Source organism: Filicampus tigris, chromosome 2 (assembly GCF_054856515.1).
Source record: "Filicampus tigris isolate MCC_2025a chromosome 2, RoL_Ftig_1.0, whole genome shotgun sequence".
Classification (NCBI taxonomy): Eukaryota; Metazoa; Chordata; class Actinopteri; order Syngnathiformes; family Syngnathidae; genus Filicampus; species Filicampus tigris.
Genome location: NC_141218.1, coordinates 6,393,890 through 6,416,012, shown reverse-complemented (window position 1 = coordinate 6,416,012; position 22,123 = coordinate 6,393,890). Strand labels below are relative to the sequence as shown.

Genomic DNA, 22,123 nt, shown 5'->3' with positions numbered 1-22,123 from the left:
ATTCGAGAAACAAATTGAAAAGTTACAAGCACAGCATGGTGAACGTCTGGGTCCGAATTTTGTAATATTTGATTTTTGATGAGAAAAATGCACAATTTTCTCGAACTAAACATGTCATTTTGCAATCAAGTTTGATTTTGAACAACAATTTGGTGAGCATAGTCACAAACTGAAATTTAAAAAAAAAAAAGCAAACCTTCGTAAATGTACCAATAAAAATCTTGTAGCGATAACAAAAAATGATTAAATAAAAGTACGTTTTTAAGTTGCTTGGTTATCGTTCTATGTGAATAGAATTGCAATTTTGTTGGGTGGATTGTCGCGAATTTCCGAGCGCTCTCAACGCATGTGGCAAATCACAACACAGGCAGCATTTTTTTTTTTTTTTTTTGCTCAAAGCATGTGTCACATTCATAAATCACGTCATTGATTGGACAGTGTCAGGATTTGGTCTCCTGGTTTTCCAAAGGAAAAGGGTTGGAGTGGAAAAGGGTCAGACATTTTTCCAAAAATGTGTCTTACTTGATCTTGGGTTCATAATCCTGATAGCTGGGCAAAAAAAAAAAAAAAAAAAAAAAAAAACCATGAGAACATAAAGAAGAAATGCATCATCCAAAATGTGTGGTGCGGCAGTGGGAGGGTCAACATCGGAGATCAAAACGCACGGCGTCCACAATCCGACATCATGAGCGGGATTCCCGCCGTTTCTGGCGAAAGGACTTATTTGTGATTTACAGGCGCTTGCCACCATTATCTCTGCTCACAGGAGCATAGAGGCGCCGTCGTAAACACTGGCAGACCTTCGCGTTTAAAGGACTAATAAATGGGTCAGGTGTGCGGCGAAATTCTTGATTTATGAATTCGACATCATTTTCGCAGGGCCGGCTTAATGACCTGGCGGGAGCGGGTACTTCATCAAGACGAGCGCGATGCAAAGGTTGAGCAAAAAACAGAGCGCTGTCCTCTAACTAGAGGTCATCAGGAAAACTGACTGCTGCACAAAGCGTGGAAAAAAAAAAAAGCAAAATGTGAAGCCAACAGTTTTGGTACCGCCCCCCCCCCCCCCCAAAAAAAAATAAATCATTAATTCCCCAATTAAGAAGATCGCTGACACTTCTTCAGGTACAGCCTGTGGGATATAAAAGTTGGGGATATTGGGCTTTCAGGTGAAATTTTAGGAGGGACCTAAAATGCATTATAAAGTTTCCAGGTGAACTTAATTTGATTTTGTGAAACTTTGGAATGCATTTTGCTGTTTAGCTCCTTGCAAAATAACCGAAAAGTACTGAAACATTCAACAGCTGCACATGGCGTTCAGAAATCGAGAGGTCAACGTAAATTCGCCATTCGAAAGCGTACCCAACAGCCCAATACTGTATTATACGTAAAATAATATTGTTTCTGTGTCGAAGAATTATGAGAAATGTAGTCCTGCTAGCCTAATGTGAGGTGTTTTTGGCGGCGCGTTTCCAATGTTACAATGTGGGACAATAACATTGCAGACTGTGGGTCTGAGAGGTAAACGTGATGTTAAATTCCATCCAATTTACTTTAACATTCATGTTTGCGTTCTCATTCTCATCAGCACTTAATCGCTAGTCGGCGTCTCGATATGTTTTTCTCTGTTGAACTGTCAACCGGGATAGCATTTAGCTTTAGCCAAAGTAATAACAGAACCACCGGTCAACAGATTGACTCGCGATGTTCAAACTTTTTTTTTTTTTCGACTGTCGGAGGATCCCCTCTTCTCCAACGTGCAAAGTGCAAAGTGAAAAAACGCTACACGGCGCTATCCAATATTTTCGACTGGTCTGAACCTAGCATAATAGCGCTAAACCTATCAAATAAACACGTGGTACAATTAGAATACAATATTTCACATATAATGCGTTCACAAAAATAATGCTCCTTTTAACCCGGTGTGTCTTATGTATGATTTTTTTTTCAATAGAGCTGTTCACTGATATTGCGCCTAATAATGGTCGGTGCATGGTCTGTAAAATATTTAAACTTTTACAGCCACAATAATTAACTCATTGTATTACGTATAAAATAATTTAAAAAAAAAACACTTCTCAACTACAGGGGGAGCTTGGGAGAAAAAACATCCAATACGTCGTCCTGTTACGGACCCGGCCGGGAAGGTCAGGGAGGGGGAAAACACGCCAAAAACACAACAGCCATTGGAATCTACACTGAGAAATGACTACGTCTTACCAGTGCAACTCTACAATAACGCAGCCGTCGTAATAACGGTGGCTAAAATGAGGAAAGACAAAAAAATATACAATCAAGATGAAAATGACAAAAGGAAGAACACAAGAAAAGGAGAATGAAGTCAAGCAGCGTGATGACATTGTGACACATGACGTAACAGCAAAAACAGTTCTCACATCAAAATAAATAAGATTAAAACAAGGCGAAAGTCACGACAACAAATAAGCTGCCATTCATGTTTACACACAAAGCGGAACAACCTTGACTTGGTCATGATGAAATACAAGCACAGATTGGCGCCACAGTTGCTGTCATTTCTCTGAGTAATGGGCTTTACCTTAAAAAAAAAAAAAAAAACCTGTCAGATGAACGAGGGCTGCCAATTTTGTCGTGGTCACGCGGAACGTCGCCGACTGTTTTGAAGTCACGTTAAGAGTACGGCTTAAGGCGCATTAGGGGAGCTCGGTGTTATAAATCATAACAGTGAAAACATGACACAATGCGTCGGAGGGGAACAGAGGAAGGCTCAGGCATCAAAGTGGGAATCGCAGCTTGAAAGCGCCAAAGTGGAAGTGCAGCGATTGTCGGACGCCATTCTGAATTTGGAGCTCTGTGATTTTAGCAGGATGAGCACCAAATATTAGACAAAAAAATTGTTCTTTGAGGAAAAAAAAGGGAAAGAAAAATACCATCTGCCACAAAATATTCGATACACCCCTTAGTACAAAGGCTCCAAATTACAGCTGTCATAATGTTCTATATATTGTTCAATTACCTCAACTGTGTGACATTTTGCAGCATATTTTTTATTTCGACATCGATAAATTTACATCTTAAAGTGGAAGTTAACCCGAGCATTTTTTTACAAGAATATTTCTATGCAGACCCACTAGTTGAAACAGGACATTCTGATTAATATTGCGTTCATGGAATATGGCGAAATCCACCCGTTTTTAGCCATCTGAGGGGGCGGCCATTTTGTCACTTCTGTCGACTGAAAATAACATCAAAGTTGCTCTGGTCTCAGGTAACGACCAATCATTGCTCACCTATTTTCTGAAACTGAACCATGATTGGCCGTTATCTGAGCAACTGTGATGTCATTTTCAGCCAACAGAAGAGACAAAATGGCCGCCCCCGGTGAGGGCTAAAAACGGGTGGATTTTGCTGCTCAACTCCTATTTCATATTAATCATATTGCCTTGTTTCAACTAGTGGGCCAGCATAGAACATATTCTTGAAAAAAAATATGTTTGGGTTGCTTTTCCCCCCATCTTTTTGTGGATCCTCTTCCATTCAAGCGATTGTCTGCACTTTGTTTGTCCCCGGCGTAGATCGCAAAGCTGGTGGCGACTGAGTTCTTCAAACAAGGGGATAAAGAGAGACTAGAACTGAACATTGAGCCCAGTGTAAGACAACAATATCAGAGCGAATTGCATCCTGTAGTTATTTTTATTAAGGGGTTGACTTCCCTTTTATAGAGTTGAAAACAGCAAGACAACAAATCTATGAACTGTTGAATATTCAATTGTCAGAGAAGTGTCATAAAACTCTTGCCTCGCTCTAGGGGAGCAGTGCGCATTACGTCACTTCAAGATTGAAAGTTTGGATATTTCTTAAGACGTTAACAAGTGAAAGTAGTTTACATACGTTTGAGTGAGGCTGTTTTGTTCAAATTGGGTTGGTCTAATGCTTTGTTGCAGAAGGACCCGGTGAGTCACCAAGGTAAGAATAATTTATGCCTATTAACACAGCTTGGTCTACTCATCTTTTTATTGATTGCATCACTCATGGCTCTTAAAAAGAGAGCTTGTGAACATGATGTACCTACCCACAGCGAGTTGCTTTTGTAAAGTATTAAAGGCTTTTTGTCTGGTGGGGGGGGGGGGGGGGGGGTCGGCGTGAGCGCAGACTTTGATGTGGATGGCTGGTATCCCACCATTTTAATCAATGGCGGCGTAACAAATTGGCAAATTGATATTTTTGGGGTTCAAATGATCAAAAGCAAAGAACGCAGGCTGGATCCAAGGCTTCACTAACCATACGCATATAAAAGGAAGCACCTGTGGTGCCATTTTCAAAGTGCTATTTCTTGCTAATGGGATAAAAATAGGTAGGCATATACAGTAAGTGCGATCCGAGTGCTCTTACTTGATGTTGTCCAGGCAACCGGAATCGGGCTTGAGGATGGCCGTGTGATGGAACATCTTGTAGAGCGCAATGCCCAGGAAGATCACGTTGAGCTGCGGGAAAGAAGCCGAGACGCATCTATTCATTTCAAATCACACCACTTTGGAGCGCAAAGCCTGCCTGCCCTCCACTTTGCCAAACAGAGCGCAAAATCCTACGAAACCTCCATGATGGTACAAGGACCCCCCCCCCCCCACACACACAACCCCCACCCCCTCCAAAGAATGCGGCCAAGGGTGACAGATGCGTACTTGTAAGAGCGAGCCCTTCCACCTGACTTATTCATACGCCTCTCATCTTAGTCACACAAGAAAAAACAGCAATGAGACGCACTTTAAAGACACCGACTTCTTCCCTTCCGGAGACGCAAAAGTCCACACAAGCAAATATCTACGCTCATTCCCCCGAAACTGCCGTGAAAGTAAAACATGATACTTTTTATACTGCTACTTATTATATTGCTATACGGTACTGTTTTCCATCGACTACTTCGGCCTGAAATATTCACATCAAATATGAATTATCCTCTATTGAATTAATTTTTAATGCAGCGTGTGGACTTCTAAGAGAAAGGATGTACGAAATTGGACACACTTATCATTTCAGGGGCGAGGCACGATGGTGGAAAATGGCAAAAGGTATTTTGAAATTAAAAAAAAAAAAAAAAAACCTTGAAAGCATGTAATCCCAATTGAAATGCAGTGGAGTCTTGGTTTCCATACATGAATAGGTTTCTTCTATGATTTTTTTTTGTGAGACCCTATTCCCGCATATCTTGTCTTCAAAATATAAGCATGAGATAAAATAACAGTTTGACCACACTTTTGTGTCCCAAGGAGGAGGAATAACAATAACGTTGGTCAACAGCAAATTTGAATCAGAGATGGCATTATGTGTCCCGAAACATATTTTTGATGCTGATTTAAAAAATGTCTTCTTTTTGTTTTACTAGTGCATCAGGTTTTTGATGTGTTTTCCTATTTCGTTTTTAAGTTTGACCTATAAAATGCGGAATGCAAATTTAACCTTGTGTTGTAATTTATAGCCATAATGTTTCTGACAAAAAACAAAAACAAGAGTTTTACTAAAGGTAAATGTGATGCTAAATGTAGCCACTTCATTAGTTTCACACTGTTTTTGTATGTAGTTATTTTCGACCAATATATTTTTGGTTCAAATTGTTGGGTGTCTGGAATGTATCCTACAGTATTAAGAGGATTTACATTACTTCCTATGCGAAAAAAAACGTTTTTGTACATTTTGCTTTTAGTCAAAAAAAGAGGATCCACAAAATGGCATTTTCAATGTGGTTCTATCTGTGTACCATTCATTCTTTTAATTTTTCCATTTTTTTTTTCCAGAAAAAAAAACCCCAAGACAAATGAAGGAAAACACATGACAAAATAATTTTTCACGTTTTACTTTTTGATTGCAAATTGAAAAGGGACAGAACAAAAGATACGATTCAAAGGGACATCTAGCTTTGCGATTTTAGGTAATTTTTTGGAAAAGAGGTGTCAAACTGGAACATTATTCATTCAATAAAGCCAAAATGGCTTGAAAACAAACAAACAAACAAACAAAAAATCATACTACACCATGCTTGTTAAGCTAATTCTAAGGATTCCTGAGCCCTTTTTAGGCGCACCTCGAGCTGTTTTAATTGGATTTGTGCTCCGGCACACCAACATTGATATTCTCCTTGGTACATTGACAAGATAAAGGAATGCGTCACGAGGCAACCGCAGGGATGGTTTTTGTTGTTGTTGCGCGATTCTGCCCAAAACTGGAGCGTGACGAGCGCGCGTCGTGCATGTCAGGATTTAGCAAGTGAGTCACAGCCGGGCAGGAAGATTGCTGCTGTAGATCATCCAAGTGGGATGAAGCCAGGATGTTTTCCGTCATATCTGTTAATCCACAAGTCCATGAATAATCTTGGAATCACTGCTTGTCTATTATCCCACCGACCAATGAATAACCTTTGCAAGAAAGTGTATCATGGTGAAAAAAAATCTTTTTAAAGTGGAAATCAACCCAAACATCCTTTTTTTACAGAATGCGTTCCCAGCAGGCCCACTAATAGTAATCAGGGCATTCTGATTAATATTGCATTTGTGGAATATCTCATGAGGCGGCCATTTTGTCATTTCTGTCGACTAAAAAATGACATCACATCACAACTACTCAGGGCTCAGGTAACAACCAATCATGGTTCAGCTTCAGAAAACAGGTGAGCTGTGATTGGTCGTTACCTGAGTCCTGAGCAAATTTGTTGTCATTTTCAGTCGACAGAAGTGATCAAATGGCCGCCGGCAGAGATGGCTAAAAACGAGTGAATTAACTCTTATTCCACAAATGGAATATTCATCAGAATTAATTCTTTCAACTGGTGGTCTTGCATAGAACATATTCTTGAAAAAATATGGTTTGGTTGACTTCCTCTTCCTGAAGATTGGAAAAAAATATTGCCCTTGTCACTAGTTTGACCAAAGTCAGTGTCTGTCACGAAGGGAGGGGTGAAAAAGTTCCAAGGACCCATGTGCGAAGTTGAACAGGAAGTCATCTGTTTTGGTTTGGATCAGCCAATTTTTTTTTAGCTTCAATTCAGGAATTGTCCCAAATAAGCCTTCATCACAACAAGATATATAAAACCAATGATGCCCAAAACTGACAGGCAAACTATAATTATTTTTGCTACAAATAATGTATCTTAGTGTATCTATGTATGCCAGCGACACGCAGTGACAAGCAGATAATTTAAATGCTCTCCCACACTTTTTTAACCCATGTATTCTGTTGCCGTTCATACAACAGGATAAGCAACGGCTTCAGATTTGCGGGTAACCCAACAGGCCCACACTTCACATACTGATCGATCAATGGATTCAATTTGAGGCACAAATCCTGGGACTCCTCATGGGGTCAAAGAAGCAGTCATCAAACGCAAAGAACTTGTCCAGTTGCCAGTGATTCCAGCTTAATGCATTGCCGTGACCAGTTGGCATGAGCCGCACTGCCGTTCTAAAGCGGCGCGATCAATAAATGATCTTCAGAAAACAGAAAAAAAATGAGCCATTGTGTTGTTATCTTGGCACAATGGACGTCTCGGTGCGTGCCCGCGAGGCGAGGAAAGAAAGAAGGTAGCGGATCGGTGGGGGGGGGGTGGATCAATCATAATCACAGTGTGGATTACTGTAACACCACGAGTTCACTCTCCCTCCCCGCCGCCTGCCTACGATTGGTCGGCGGGGTGACAAACTGCAATATATTCTCTGCGCCCCTCATTCGTTTTCCTTGACAGTTGCGTGCCTGCCGGTGGGGTCTGCGATCAACAGGGCAGAGAGGGGGAAAAAAAAAATAAAAAAAGAATCTGTGTGGGCCGTTTATGCGGCGACCCGCAGGCTAAGTAGGGTTAATGAACACAAGGTTGGGGGTGGATGACACTTACCATAATTATCAAGGTTGCCGGTCCGATGAAACTCCAAATGAAGTAGGTGTCAAGGCGAAGCCAGCAACTGCAATGACAAGCATGGACAAGGATGTTTGCGATGGCGTACGGTAGTGGTTCTCAAACCACGGTCCGGGGACCTCCAGGGGTCAGTGAGGCAAAGCTTGGGCAAAATTATTTGCAATAAATGATGGTGCAATATTTTGAAAAGTGAACATATACGGGGACCGGGGGAACCAAGAAAACACAGATACTACATCAGGAATGTCCAAACTTTCCATTGAGGGGCAAATATATATACAAAAATTTGATTTCAGCTTGTGTTTAGGAAACACGCCAAATGGGTTAACATATGTTAAGCAGGTAAACATATCTAAAGAAAAAACAGTCACATTTGTGCGGTATCAAAATGTAAAAAACTGACTTGATCTTGTACATTAAAATCCAAAATGTAAATGAAAAAAATGTCATTCATCTTTAATCGGTGTTAGGAGTAGGGTGGTATCCTCAGAAAAATATCTTCCCTGTAGAAAAAAAAACCTTAAGAACCCCTAGTGTGCAGTCTGCTTCTCCAGTAGTCACTAAGGTTTATTGAATTGGCCGACAAAGCGAAAAAATGGCCAATGGACCAACATAAAGGCTGATGAAGACCAGAGCTCAGCCCGATTCGCTTTCAATTTGCCGGGTTAAGGTAGCAAATTACCGTCACAGATGATAATTTATGGACGATTCAATTAGTCCCAAATTGAATCCCGACTGTATCACTCCAAAGGAATTGGTTCGACCTCGACCCGGACCCGCACGCACGCCCGTTAAACCTCGACGACAAAGCGTCTTACAAGCTCTGACGACTCTGTGTAGGCGCCGCAATTACGACAATAATGAAACCGCAAGCCCCCCTGACCTCCTACCTCATAACACGGAACGAGAAGAAGAAGAAGAAGAGCAAGAAGAAGCACAAGTATAAGAAGCAGCGAACTGACAGATGCACGAAGATGAAATGTGACTGGTGGCTTGTGGTTGAATTATTAATTGTCTAATCTCCGCTGCCTGCCGCAGATAGACGCCTCCTTTTTGGGAGAGTCTAAAATGGCTTTCTTCGCACCTCCCAGGGAACATCCTCGGTCAAGAGACCTGTCGAGAAACAAACCTTAATGTTTATAGTTGTGGTCACTGACAGTTAGGATCAATTCCCGTTCAGTGACCGCGGTTGGGAATCCTTGTCTGAATTACGTGCACCCTACTGGCGACCGGTCTAAGGTCAAGAAACAAATGATCGTAAAATAATTCCAAACGAACGAATCAAGAATTCTGTTTGTGGTTGATCATGACTGAATCAAGTTGGATGAGGTCATGAGGGCAAACCGTCGTTGGAAATAGTCCACGGTTTGGCAGGCACAACTGATCGTTAAACTTCCTGCGATATTTTCCTCTAAATTTCAAAGAGACATTTGATCCCAGAATGTTTACGCTGTCAAACCAAAGTAAAACTTCCATTCCTGTTCTTTGGCATATGACAGGTGAGGGTAGGGTATGGCAAATGGTTTAAGGCAAGAAAACCCAGAGAGGCAGGCGGCAGCCCAAAAATCTTTGGTCAAGGGACTTGTCTTAAAATCAGTCTTACGTGTTAGTAGTTGCGGTCACTGACAGTGAAAATCACCGTGACTGACTAGTCCACAATCAGATCCGATTTTTACAAAGAATAGAAAAAAAACCCCATTGAGGCTACCGAAACACCTCAAAGCCAGGACTCAAACTGTCCCTAGTCAGGACTCAAACTATGATTCGAGGAAATAGCCCCCCGACTCTTGCTTTGGCTCGGTTCCCACGGAGGAGGCGGCACTGATTTCTACAGGAAAACAGCCGACGGATTTGAGAGTCGTGCAAACAACGTGTTTACGCCGGCTCGGCATTTTGTCTCCTAAAGGCTCAACGGCGCTTTGAAAACGAGAGCGACTACTTTATCAGAAGTGACAGGGCTTGATGCCTCTCCCCGAGACGAGGGCCCAGAGAAAAACACACACGGACGGCGTAACGAAGAGGAAAAGGCGCAAACAAAAAGATGCGCTGGCAGCTCTTCAAAGCGCGCCACCGCGTGCACCTCCGTTATATATCACGCGAAAGGTTGTGTTGTTCATTTTTTCCTCCTTCCTCAGATCACAGACAGATTTAACGACTTGGTGGGCGGCAGGAGCTGCAGGCATGTCATCTTCTTCAGCCTCCACTGGTTTGTCTTTGACTTTTGGAGAGCATCAAGTTTCTCTCCCAAGTTTCTCACACTCTGTGTGCTACTTTTTTCGCATCCCTTGACAAACTGGGGAGAAAAACGTGGGCCAGCGCCTACCTGGGGGCTTTTTCCTAAAGAGTTCCACAGCAGCAATCTGAAGGGAGGGGCGACAAAGGCTATTCTTTATTGAAGGTAACAAGTCATTCAAAACCTCCCCTCATTCTTCAACAGCCTGGTGTAATTGTTCCACCGGTGGCGGGCGTTAATTATTCACGTGAGGGTGGCAAGCAATCACCGCCATCCATCACCACCAACTGAGGCTCTGCCCGTCTTGAAACGTACCAGCTTGCGTGTGCCATTAGCGGGATGTTAACTGCATGCCACTTATCACCGGAAATAGGGAATGTTGCTATGTCTCATTATAAGCAATAACAGAAGGAGTCTATTTGAGGGAGGCATTTATTTGTTTTAAATGGTTAACAGACCTGGAGACTAATCGGGATAGGGTGTTTATTATTTGAGATTATTTTTTGTCCTCATTTTTATGTGATGATTAGAGAGAGGTGTTGATTTTCTTATGTCGAAGATGAAACCGTGATTCATTTGGGGGTGACGTTAAATAGAGGAACTAGGCTACGTCGGTCCTCATTACAAGGGACAAGGGAGATTTGAGGGCGGCATTCATTTGTCTCAAATATATGATGTAACTAGAGACTAAATGGGTCAAAGTGTCTATTATTTGATGAAATAAGGTACTGGGGCATTTATTTTTCTGAAATGGATGACACGCACCAGTCCACTCAGCCTTTATGAGAGGAAATATCGTATAAAGATCTTAAACAGAGTCAATATTAGGAGGCATTTATTTTTCTTAAGTGGATGACGAGCGGATGACCTGTCGACTACATGGGTTGCGGTGTACACGTGAAAAAAAGGGTCCGTCGGTCCTCATTATTGGATGACAATGGGAGGCGTTAACTTCACCTCTGAAGTAATTGGGGTGCGGCGTCTATTAAAGGATGTGGATGAGGTATTTGGCCAATAACAGAGGGAATTGGGTATTTTGACCACCTATTTGAGTCAGGTATCTATTTCATATAGTGGTACTCACGCTCTGTCCGTGCCGTAACTGCGGTAGTCCACCGCGGCCGAGACGGCCACGACAAGGGCCGGGACCCCGTAGCCCACCAGGTAGAAGTAGCGCCGGCGCGAGTGCTCGCTCTCGAACACCTCCACCAGCAGGATGTAGAGCTGCACGCCCTCCAGGAACATCCACGTGAATGCCGCCAGGAAGAAGAAGTGCAGCAGGGCGGCGAAGACGGCGCACGCGATCTGAAGCGGTCACAGGGAGAAGGTTACATTTTTTGGGGCGTTTTGGTCAGGCAATTCGATAAATGTTGATTCGTGAACAGCTCCGGATGGTGTAATTGGCACAGTCTGTTATGTGTGTGTCGTTGGATAGTATTGCTCGTATGTAGAATTGTGGCGGAAAATTTGGTGGCATCAAGTCCCAACTAAAGGCCCAGGTTGCAAACGTACAACCTGCCACTGCGTTAGGGAGCAGTTAAGGTGGGATGCTTTAATCGGCAGCCCATCTCTAACATTATATAGTGCGTATACAGCGTTGACTAATTATGTGCGCAGTTGAACATTACTAGCTTATTTTGTCCCCCGAAATTGATTCAATTAAATGTGTGAAGGCTTGAGTGGACATTAATTGTGCACCGTGAGAGAGCCATGAATCGCACCCATAAAATCTTATGGAAGGCAAAAAGCATTCCCTTGAACGCACAGGATACTTCCTGAAGGCATTCAGAGCCGCACAGAAATGATGCAAAAAATACAAAGACAATTTTATCAAATGATTTAAAAAGATTTTTAAATTTCTACCCAGTTTTGAAACTAGTTGCATGCTTTTGTAAAGTAAATCAAAATTACTTAAAAAGTAAAAAAAAAAAAAGCATTATTATATTTAAAATAGATTCATTTGGAATACATCATCATTTTACATGCTATTACAATTACTACTGCGATTTAAATGAATTTCTCTCGCAGAATGAATCAAGTATTTATCTGAAATAGACTTGCAATATATATTTTCAAATAGGAGGCTATTTGAAGGAAGTCGAGTCTTACCGGCTGGTCGCCCCGATTGATCCCGACGAGGAAGAGGGACTCTGCGATGAAGAGGCAGACACACAAGTTCTTGTGGATGGTGTTGCGGTCGCTTTGGAGGCCGCGGAAGAAGCAGAAGGTGAAGAGGCTGACCAGCAGGCACACCAGCGAAAGGAGGATGCCCACCCAAGTGATGACATCCAGAAGCATGTCATGAACCGGGTCCGTGTTCTGGTACGAGAAAAAAAAAAAAAAAAAAATCATCAACCCACTTCCCGTTATGACGTTTCTCACGAACAGCAATAATGTTCCTCGGTTGATTCGACCTAGGGTGTGATTAATGGATCCAACGGTGTCAGAAATGTTGTTTATCTCTTTATTAACTCAACTTGCAAATATGTGAAATGAAAAAGTACTCTGATAAATTCTGGTGCACAGGCAGATGATTGTAATATATGTTTCCGTGCATAAATCCTGGAAACATATTTTTAAAAGCTAGTCACATATTGCCTGAGGATTTCCCATCTGGATGCGCCATCATTACCTGACGACTTGCTATCATGACGCTAATGCAAAAGACAGATGCCAAAATATTTTTTAAAAGGTTATTCCTCGTGTATGAAGCTTTTGGGAGTGACATCTTGATTTATTAACTAAACATAATTACTGCCTCTAAATACTCCGGTCAGCTTTTGAGGCGCCTTAATTTCCCTGGGGACCAGTCCTCTTTTTTAGGCTATTGGGCATTGATTTAAGAAAAAAAAAAAAAAAAACTCTTCAAAGAGAGCGGTACAAGAGCAAACTACTACTCTAGATTCTGTTCCATTGCGACCAAATTGAAACCGCATATACTAGACTATCGCGGCAAAGTTTGATGCCTCGCCCCGGAAACACTGGCTTGCAGCGGAAAGCTGTTTGTGCGGCCACGCTCAGCAGGTGCAAGGCTGATGCGTCAGGCAACGCTAGCTTCATAGCATTGTGAGAGCGAGGACCCCGAGGTCTCGGGGCCTAGCGAGCTGTACAAGCTCTATCCATCACACTCTCACCTTCAATCGAATGAAAGAGAGAAAAAAAAAAAAAAAAAAGAATTCACGGGAGGAAGGCTGCTGCAGAAACACAGTGAAGGGCAGCGAGTGTATCTACACCTCAGTGATGGATTTACTGTGAAACGATTTCTTTATTCTTGGAGGTGGATGATGGCCGCGAGCCACTACGACTCTGCTGGGAGGGAGCGGGGGCTCAGCTCAGGCGGGGTGGCAAATGATGCAATCTACACCTCACCTCACGTTACAAAAAAAAAAAAAAAAAAAAGCCTCCATGATGGGAGTCCATAGAGGCGTCTTGAAAGCGGGCGGCTGTCATTTTCTGGCATTCACTCGCTATGACACAGGCACCAGAGCTACTTTGGGAAATATATACGCTATATACAACACTAAGCAACATTCATCCGGAATTCCGTCGCCATGCCTTCTTGTAGGGTGGACGAAAAAGTCTCAATAAACGCATGCACGAAAGACACAGGACATCTGCCATTTTAACAGGATACTTTCCTAGAACCCCCCAAAAAACAGCTCCCAAAGCCAGTTATACTTTGCAACAAGATATTTGGTAGGCATGTCTATCATGAGTTGTCCCACCAAAAAAATCTCAAAAAAAAAAAAAACATTCAAAAAGACAAAGGAAGTCAGTCATTTTGGTTTGAAGTCAGTCGTGCCATCTAGAAATGACGATCCCCCAAAAATCGGCCCGCAAAGCCAATTTGTCTTAGCAACATGAAAATTGGTTGGAATCTCCATCAATAGTAAACACACAAAAAAGTCACAGAAAGTCAGCCATTTTGGTTTGAAGTGGCCGTTTTCAGGTGTCCTTCAAAAACTTTTGTCCGACTGCAAGTCCCATTTCTACTCGATTGTGTAAGCGTATCCCTCATGGCTGTGTAAACAAATCCTGTGTAAACATCACTGTGTCTTCCAGATTATACGTCTGTTCCTTTCGGAAAGATCGGGTTTCGGCGTGTGCGACGCGAGTGCTTTTGATGTGACGCCGACGGCGATAACCTTGAGACGTCCCGTCGCCGAGCCTCGAGACCTTAGCGCGACGAGATGTCTAAGATGTTTGAAATTGGTGATAAATAATCACATTTGGCCATGGGATTTAGAGCTTTTTAACATTCCACATTTCTCCGAGTGGTCCACGGGCATTGGATGAATGTCAAACAACAAACCATGCGCTGGAAGTTTCCTTTCTCACCGGGCACTGCTCTGAACAGCCCTCTTTTTAAACACCACAAATATAGCCTTATTCAAAACGAAATGCTCTATTTGTGGAAGTGGTTGTGTATTAAGAGGAAATATGCTTTATTGATTCTCATTAGACTCAATAATGGGAGCTGTGTATTGGAGGGTTGCGTTTATTTTTCAGGGGAGGACTACGGTGAGTACTTGGGAAAACGGTGTCCATTAGAGGGACGGACACTACGGAACTGAGGGAATAAAGTATACTGATTGTGGTTATAACCAACAGTGTTGATTAGTGTTGTGTATTGGAGGCTGGCATTTACATCTCAGTGGCTGAAACTTCTGCCGGCACATTGGGGCACGGCATCTACGTATAAGAGTAAAGACGGTTCTCATTAGAACCAATCATGGCTTGTGTCAATATGAGGGAGTGGTTAATTTTTCAGTGCACCTGGCCAATGGTTTAGGAAATACTTTATCAATGTCAAACAACAAGCCGCACAGAAGTCGCTTTTCCTTTTTCACTCGGCGCTGCTTTGAGACAGCCTTTCTAAACCCTCTCTAATATGGCCACTTTTGAAATTCAAATGCACCATTTGTGACGACGGATCTTTGAAATTGACTCTCAAGAAATATAGAGTAGGTAGGATAAGCGCACGGGGAGACACGGAACTGCCACTAAGTGCCACTGTTCTCGACGAACCAGTAAGTCTAAATCAGTGGCACATCCCAGCGGATGATGGAGAGGGTGATATTTGGGGAGCATCCATCACTGTCGTCGCCGGAGTACCTCCGCGGCGGCGGCGGCGGAGCGAGGCGTCGACGCCAAAGGACAGTCAAGGTTGCCTTTGTTTGCGCGTACATTGGACGCGGCGTTGACAAGAGGGTGAGGACAGCAAAAGGTGCGCAACGTCGGTACGGAACACGGATGCCATCCTGACAGCTGTTCCGGCCGTCATAAATCGGCGACCCGAGTCACAAGACTCCTGGCTGTATTTCAAGCCCGTACAGGCAGATTTACGCGTTGCCAATTGGATTGGCTTCATGCTGAGAGCGAGCCTTTGAGCTATAAAAGATGACTTCCTATTCATCGCGTCACACTTTGCACGCGGAATGCTTTGGTCTGCAAGTGCCTCCCTCCATTATGGTTACAATGACGACCAATATAGGTAGTTTGGGTTCAATTGCGTTTTCTGAGAAATAAACAAGGCGAGATTGTGATTTTTACACTATGAGCTAACCACTGATGCTGGTATCACGCTATTGAGTAACATGTTACTTTATAATGGCTGCCATTTCGAGTAACTAGTCATGTAACGTGTTGTTATATAAAATAGAGAAGTCTAACTAAAGTTACAATTCAAAGACTTAATGCGTTATTTTGTGACAAAGGTGGTGAAATGTACAACTGTAGAAGAAGACAACAGCAACAGTGCATTTTTTAAATTATTTTCATTCTTTGCATGATATCTACAATATATTTGGAAATAAATGGAAATGTACCAAAGTTATATTATCAGGATCTTTGAATTGGATGTCCAAAGTAATTTAACAAAGAACATTTTTTTTTTTTTCAACCATCAATGTAATTTCAAAGAAACAGAAAACACATTATGTGCAGCAACAGCGGTACACTTCTTGCACTTCTCAGCTGGTATTTTCTCCCACTCTTCCTTTGAAAATTGTGCACGGTCTTGAATGTTTCCAGGTATCTTTTCTCCAATTGCAGATTGCGGCTCATACCAAAGGTTTTCAATCGGATTGACATCGGGAACTCACTGCCCGGCCATTTTTCCTTTTAACCATTCCTATGTGCTTTTGGATGTGTGCTTTGGGTATTTGTCTTGCAGGAGGACCCGCATGATCTTCAACTCAAACCAAGTTTTCGAACACTGGGCAGGACATTGCCGCTCTAGAATGTCTCGATAATTCTCTGATTTTATGATTCTTGTGATACGATCAAGGTCTCTAATAACAGATGCAGCAGAGTTGCCCCGCAGCATTATGTATCCTCCACCATGCTTAACTGTTGGGAGAGTTCTTTTCCTTGTAAGCTTCATTGCGCCGTCTGTAAACAAACTATTGGTGTGCATTGCCAAAAAGCTCTATTTTTTTTTTTTCTATCTGTCATCAGAACATTTTCCCAGAAGGATTGTGGTTTGTCCAGGTACTCCTTGGCAAAGGTTCGCTGTTCATTTTTCTCTTTACCTCAGAAATTGCGTCTTTCTTCGACTGGTTAGCACGTCCGCCTCACAGTTAAGAGGTCGTGGGTTCGATCCCGGCCCCGGCCTCCCTGTGTGGAGTTTGCATGTGCATCCCCGTGCCTGCGTGGGTTTTCTCCGGGTACTCCGGTTTCCTCCCACATTCCAAAAACATGCATGGTAAATTGATTGGACACTCTAAATTGCCCATAGTTGTGATTGTGAGTGCGGATGTTTGTCTCCGTGTGCCCTCCGATTGGCTGGCAACCAATTCAGGGTGTCCCCTGCCTACTGCCCCAAGACAGCTGGGACAGGCTCCACCACACCCCGCGACCTCAGTAAATGAATGACTTTTTCAAGGTACCTGTGGCAACACCGGCGCTAGCAACGCGCAATCTGTTGGACGGCAGCGCTTTCCAAAAGTCCTACCTTGACATCCACGTGGGCCATGAGGACGGCAAAGTTGGTGAGGTGGGTGCAGGAGCAGGTGGTGTGCGTCCTGTTGTTGCCAAGCAAGCGGCAGTCCTGCGTGGACCAGTAGCCGCTCATTGTGCGCTTGGAGTAGCTCCAGAACGAACAGTTGGGGTTAAAGTTCTCCTCGGATTGCTGCGGGGAGTCAGAGCGGACATTTGACATTCAATTTAAACGTCAAACATTTTTTTGAACATTACTTTTAAACGTCTGTTTTAATAACGACTTCTTTTAGGCAAACGTGTTGTTTGATAATTAATGATTATGAAACACATTTGAATGGGCAATTCCGTTTCTCCTTCTTCACATGCCGTACGCTTGTGTACCTGCAGATGTCTGATGGTAAAGATGACCGGGTCGGAGAGGTAGACTTTATTGGCGTCCTTGTTGATGGCGGCCGTGATCACCGGCGAGTTGACGATGACCGAATAATTGCTCGCCATGGCGTCGCTGCCCAGCTTCATGCTGGCGTTCTCCGTGGACAAGTACACGCCGATGTGCTTGTACAACACAAAAGCAATGCGGATCTCGCCTGTGAGGGGGGCCGAGAACAATTGCACCTCAGAACAGAGTTTACTTTTAATCTTGCACAGCCCAGAAAACCCATGAAAGGCGTTGATAGAGAGCATTGTGTGCTGCATTTGTGTGATCATGATTGAGTCAAATCGTCAATGGCAGCGAATGCGATAATCACGAAGCCGTATCAAATCGTATGGCAAAAACAATTCAGTTTTAACGTTGCGCACCACCATTTGCACGTAAAAATTTGAGTTGGAATCCTTGGACAACAAATAGCGTGAACCATGAGCTCATCGCGATTGCCGTTCGTATCCCTGGAAGAAACGTTGTTAACACCGGAACCCAGAGTGATGTGCGGTTAAACTGCTCACAATAAGACCAGTGTTACAGAGGCAATTCTGTGTGGTGACAAAAAAAAAAAAATGGAAAAACATACTGACATCAACAAACAATTACTTGAAATTGCACGTTGTGGCGACCACTCATACATTGGCTCTGATGACAAAGAGAGCCATTTTCCTTGTTGATCATCGCCGCCCGCGCTCATTCATATTCACTCCCCACCTCCCTCCATCTCACTTTTCAACGGCAAAGTTACCCCCCGCCGTGACTTCGATCGTTCAGCTAGATGAAAGGAAAACAATTTGGGTCATATAACACTGGATGTCGGCAGGAAATACATCCTGCCGTCCTGTGAGAATGACGGCTACAGACGCGGGCTTTTTTCATCCCGCTGTGTGGCGACAGCATTTGCATTGAATGCATTCTAAAAGAGGCATTGTTCTTGCTGTATGTAAGCACCTAATTTGCAAACCATTAAAGGCAGGTGGACTGTATAAGTCCATTTCTGTTCCTACATGTACGTCCAACTATAATTATTGGACTAGAAGGCGCCTAAAAAAAGAAGCAGTGCAATGTAGCGTTGTGCTGCTATTATGCTACGCTATTTACAGGAGACTGTACGTAGTTGCCCAGGCTACTGTGAATAAGTGTGTAAATATTTTTTTCTGTGTATATCTGCCCTTCATTTCTCAGACAGTCAGTCCACGGTGTCCAGTCAGACCTCAAGGGTCTGTCCTTTAACCCTTTTTGTTCAGCCTGTGCGCTTACCCTTGGGTCATATTCTTCAGAACGCCAATGTTAGCCATCACGGCTTTGAAGATGATACGCAGCTATAGCTATCAATTTACCGGAGTATTTGCCATGATAACATTCGTTAGGATTCACTACAACACAGTAACGGGCAATACAACTTGATAGGGCAGGAAAGAATCAAACGGGATGCAACCGGCTAAAGGTACTTGCCGTTTCTTCCATGTTGCTTCAGCGTGTTGGCAGACAGGTGGATGGAGCTGCCCTGTCCGCCCGTTTGGGGGAATTTCAGGTCAGGCAAATTACCGTCGGTGCTCATCCGTGCAACCTCCAACTCTGTACACACAATTAAAGCCTCGATTGTTTGAGGAAGTACAGCATATGGTCATCATAACTATCGATAACTATAATGGGAGGCATCTACTTGAGGGAGGCATTTATTTGGCTTTAGTGGATGACACACTGAGTCATTACTTGGGCTATGGCATCAAGTATTTGAGAAAATGCTGTACTGCATATAAGATGTAATTATAAAGAGCAATTATTAATGTAGGTGTCTATTTGGGATATTTATTTGAGAAATGAATGTTTATATTTTATTATTATTACTAAGTGGATCACACTCTGGGGAACTGATTGGGGGACAGTGGCATATATTTAGTCATCATTACCGCTAATGATAACAATGGCAGGCATTCATTTGGCTTCAGTAGACTACACACCTACTGACTAATTGTGACAGGGTGTCTTATTTGAGGAAATGCCGTATAATGCTTGTCATAAAAAACAAAATGGATAACAGGAAGCAGCAATTTGAGGGAGCCATTTATTTGTCTTCAGGGGATGATGCACAAAGTGCCCTATCGAAGTATAGTATCATTTTTTTTCAGGGGATGATGTACCGAGTGCCTTAATGGGGTATGACATCCATTTTTTTTCAAGAAATACTGTATCTAGGTCCTCATTATAACAATTAGTGATCATGGGTCGGCATCTATTTACACTGAGAGGCATTTATTTGGGTTCAGTGAGTGAATGATGTGCCTCGTGACTATTTGGAGTGCAGCGTCAGTTATTTGAGGAAATACTGTACCACCGATAATTGAAATGGGAGGCGGTTGATTAGCTATAGAGGATGACTCACTGGGTGACTAACTGGGGCATGGCGTCTACTTGTTTATTACCTTAATATAGGACACCGAGGTAGCTTAACAATTTGCTCAAAAGTGTGCCTACATTTTAGAATTTTGGTAGCATTTCTATTCAGCATCAGCCCCCTCGCGGTTGCGTAAAAATGCTTTAGGCTAACACGCTAATCTGCAGGAATCTGTGGGCGAGATGAGTGCACCCAGAAGCAGACAAAGGACGTCCATTTCTAAAACAGGGGATCGATAATGAGTCGCAGTAATCACCGATGCTGAAATGGGCCACCTTATTCTGGTTATGGAAGGTGCGGTACAGCGCAAACAAGAGAGGCCAGGCCTAGTAAACATGTCGCCGGTACGTAATTAACAAGCCTACCACCGCGAGCTGTAAAGTCTCCCCCGGGTTGAGCCGCTGTCGTTTCGTTCACCTTCCGAACGAGCCTGGATTCGCCCTAATACCCAGATGAATTGTGCGGCGGATATAATAAAATCCATTTTATTAATTCGCCTCGCTGCCGCTTCCTTACGAGCCACAAGACCTATATTTTATATTTTTAGGTTGCCATGGTAGCGGGGGGCTTAAAACTCAGAGAGGAGGGTGATGCTAATTTCCTTTGCTAGAAGATTCGAGGTTGAAACTTATTTTCCACCGTGGAGTGGAAGTGCAAGGAACACCTGGTGACTGTTTGGGGGCGTTGAATATTTGAGGAAATATTTACAGTGCACACAGCTCTTCAAATTCACAGTTAATGACAATGGGAGGCATCTATTGGAGGAAGGCCTTTATTTGAAGTGGATGACCCACCTGATGAATAATTTGTACACTATGCAGAGTATTTGAGGAAACACGGTGTATCAGCGATTATTATCACAATATTGAAAACTGGAGGTGATTAATTGAGGGAGATGTACTAAGCAACTAATTGGGGCAAAGTATCTTTGAAATGGATGTCCACTAGTCAATGAAATACAATAAATTGTTTGTCTTCACAAACAAGACAATCGGAGGTGTCTACCAGAGGGAGGCACATACTGGCCTTGAGTAAACGATTATTTGGGGAAGCGGGCTTTATTATTCAAGGAAACATGATATACCGTATCAATCTTATTGTCACTAATAATGACAATATGAATTGTCAATTGGAGGCGGGGAGTTTATTTGGCTTAAGGGGTTGGAAATCAATTGGGATACATCACTGAATATTAAGTAGGGCATCCTCAACATCATCATCATCATCATCATAAATAATGAACATGTTGAGGTAGGCTTTATTCTTCTTAAATGGATGACAAACTTGGAGACTCATAGGAGCACTGTGTAAATTATTTGAGAGAATACTATGCATTATATCGGGCTTTTTTAAAACAAAAAAATGATCATGGGAGTTGTCTATGTGAGGGAGGAAATTGTATGGGGTATGGCATCAACTATTTGAGAACAAATTGTTTATTGGTATTATTTATCAACACTATTGGAGGGAGGCATCGATTTCTTTTATCTGCGAACTAATGCACTCACGTATGTTGTCGGTGTTCTCCTGCACAACGTCGGTCTTGAGCAGGTTGTCCGCGAGTACGAAGGCTCCCTGCTCAACCGTGTCCAGCAACGTGGTGGCCGCCCGCAGCTGCTCGCCCGTGCTCAGTTCACGCCACGCTTCCTGAGTCTGCGGCTGGAGCAGATTGTTCACCGTCTCCACCATGGCCTGCAAGTGTTTTGAATTTCAGTTTAAGGTCTTCGTCAGAGAAAAGGCCTTTATTTTTAGGAAGTCTTTTTACCAGTACAAATACCAGTGAGCACTGAACTGGCACTACATATCACACTTAATAAAAACATAGAGTAATAACCTAATGAAAAAGAAAGAATTAAACAGTTTGTGGATCATGATTTAATGGTTCAATTCAATTCATTGTGCCGCTCCTTCTGGTGTGCCCCGTCTTGGCCACCGGGGGGCAGTATAACATGACACAAAGGGATTGATTGTACACGTGGTTCTGCATTAAATACAAAACAACAAATGCGGTTCTTAAAGCTGTAAATAAAGCAAAGGCAAATCGGAAGAAAGAAGCAAGAATTCCTACGAAACGCGGCTCTAGGTGGAGACTTTAATGGCGGTGATGGATTTTCTTCCGCGCTGACATTCCCGTCACATAAAAAGCACTCAGGTGAAAAACGCCACGGCGTTGCTGCACAGCAGCCGGCGGATGAACCGGCTATTTACCGCTGGCATAACTACCCGGCGCGAGCCTCTGACGCTCGTTAA

At 43.1% G+C, this 22,123-nt stretch overlaps 1 protein-coding gene across 23 annotated transcripts in view; it reads right to left on the bottom strand.

The window, feature by feature from the left end:
- Nucleotides 1-22,123, bottom strand: part of LOC147151059 (adhesion G protein-coupled receptor L3) — a 129,110-nt gene that overhangs the window by 12,390 nt on the left and 94,597 nt on the right. For 10 of the 23 annotated variants that reach the window (XM_086014345.1, XM_086014360.1, XM_086014285.1 and 7 more), the window contains exons 12-20: nucleotides 21,382-21,565; nucleotides 18,931-19,053; nucleotides 17,433-17,638; nucleotides 17,065-17,241; nucleotides 12,219-12,428; nucleotides 11,194-11,414; nucleotides 7,856-7,922; nucleotides 4,369-4,460; nucleotides 523-549 (exon numbers count right to left, since the gene is read on the bottom strand). In XM_086014345.1, coding sequence (XP_085870471.1) covers nucleotides 523-549; nucleotides 4,369-4,460; nucleotides 7,856-7,922; nucleotides 11,194-11,414; nucleotides 12,219-12,428; nucleotides 17,065-17,241; nucleotides 17,433-17,638; nucleotides 18,931-19,053; nucleotides 21,382-21,565 — 1,307 coding nt within the window. Of the gene's footprint in view, nucleotides 1-522; nucleotides 550-2,217; nucleotides 2,260-4,368; nucleotides 4,461-7,855; nucleotides 7,923-11,193; nucleotides 11,415-12,218; nucleotides 12,429-17,064; nucleotides 17,242-17,432; nucleotides 17,639-18,930; nucleotides 19,054-21,381; nucleotides 21,566-22,123 lie in introns of all 23 variants that reach the window. The other 13 variants (XM_086014274.1, XM_086014300.1, XM_086014184.1 and 10 more) reach the window with 2 other exon arrangements.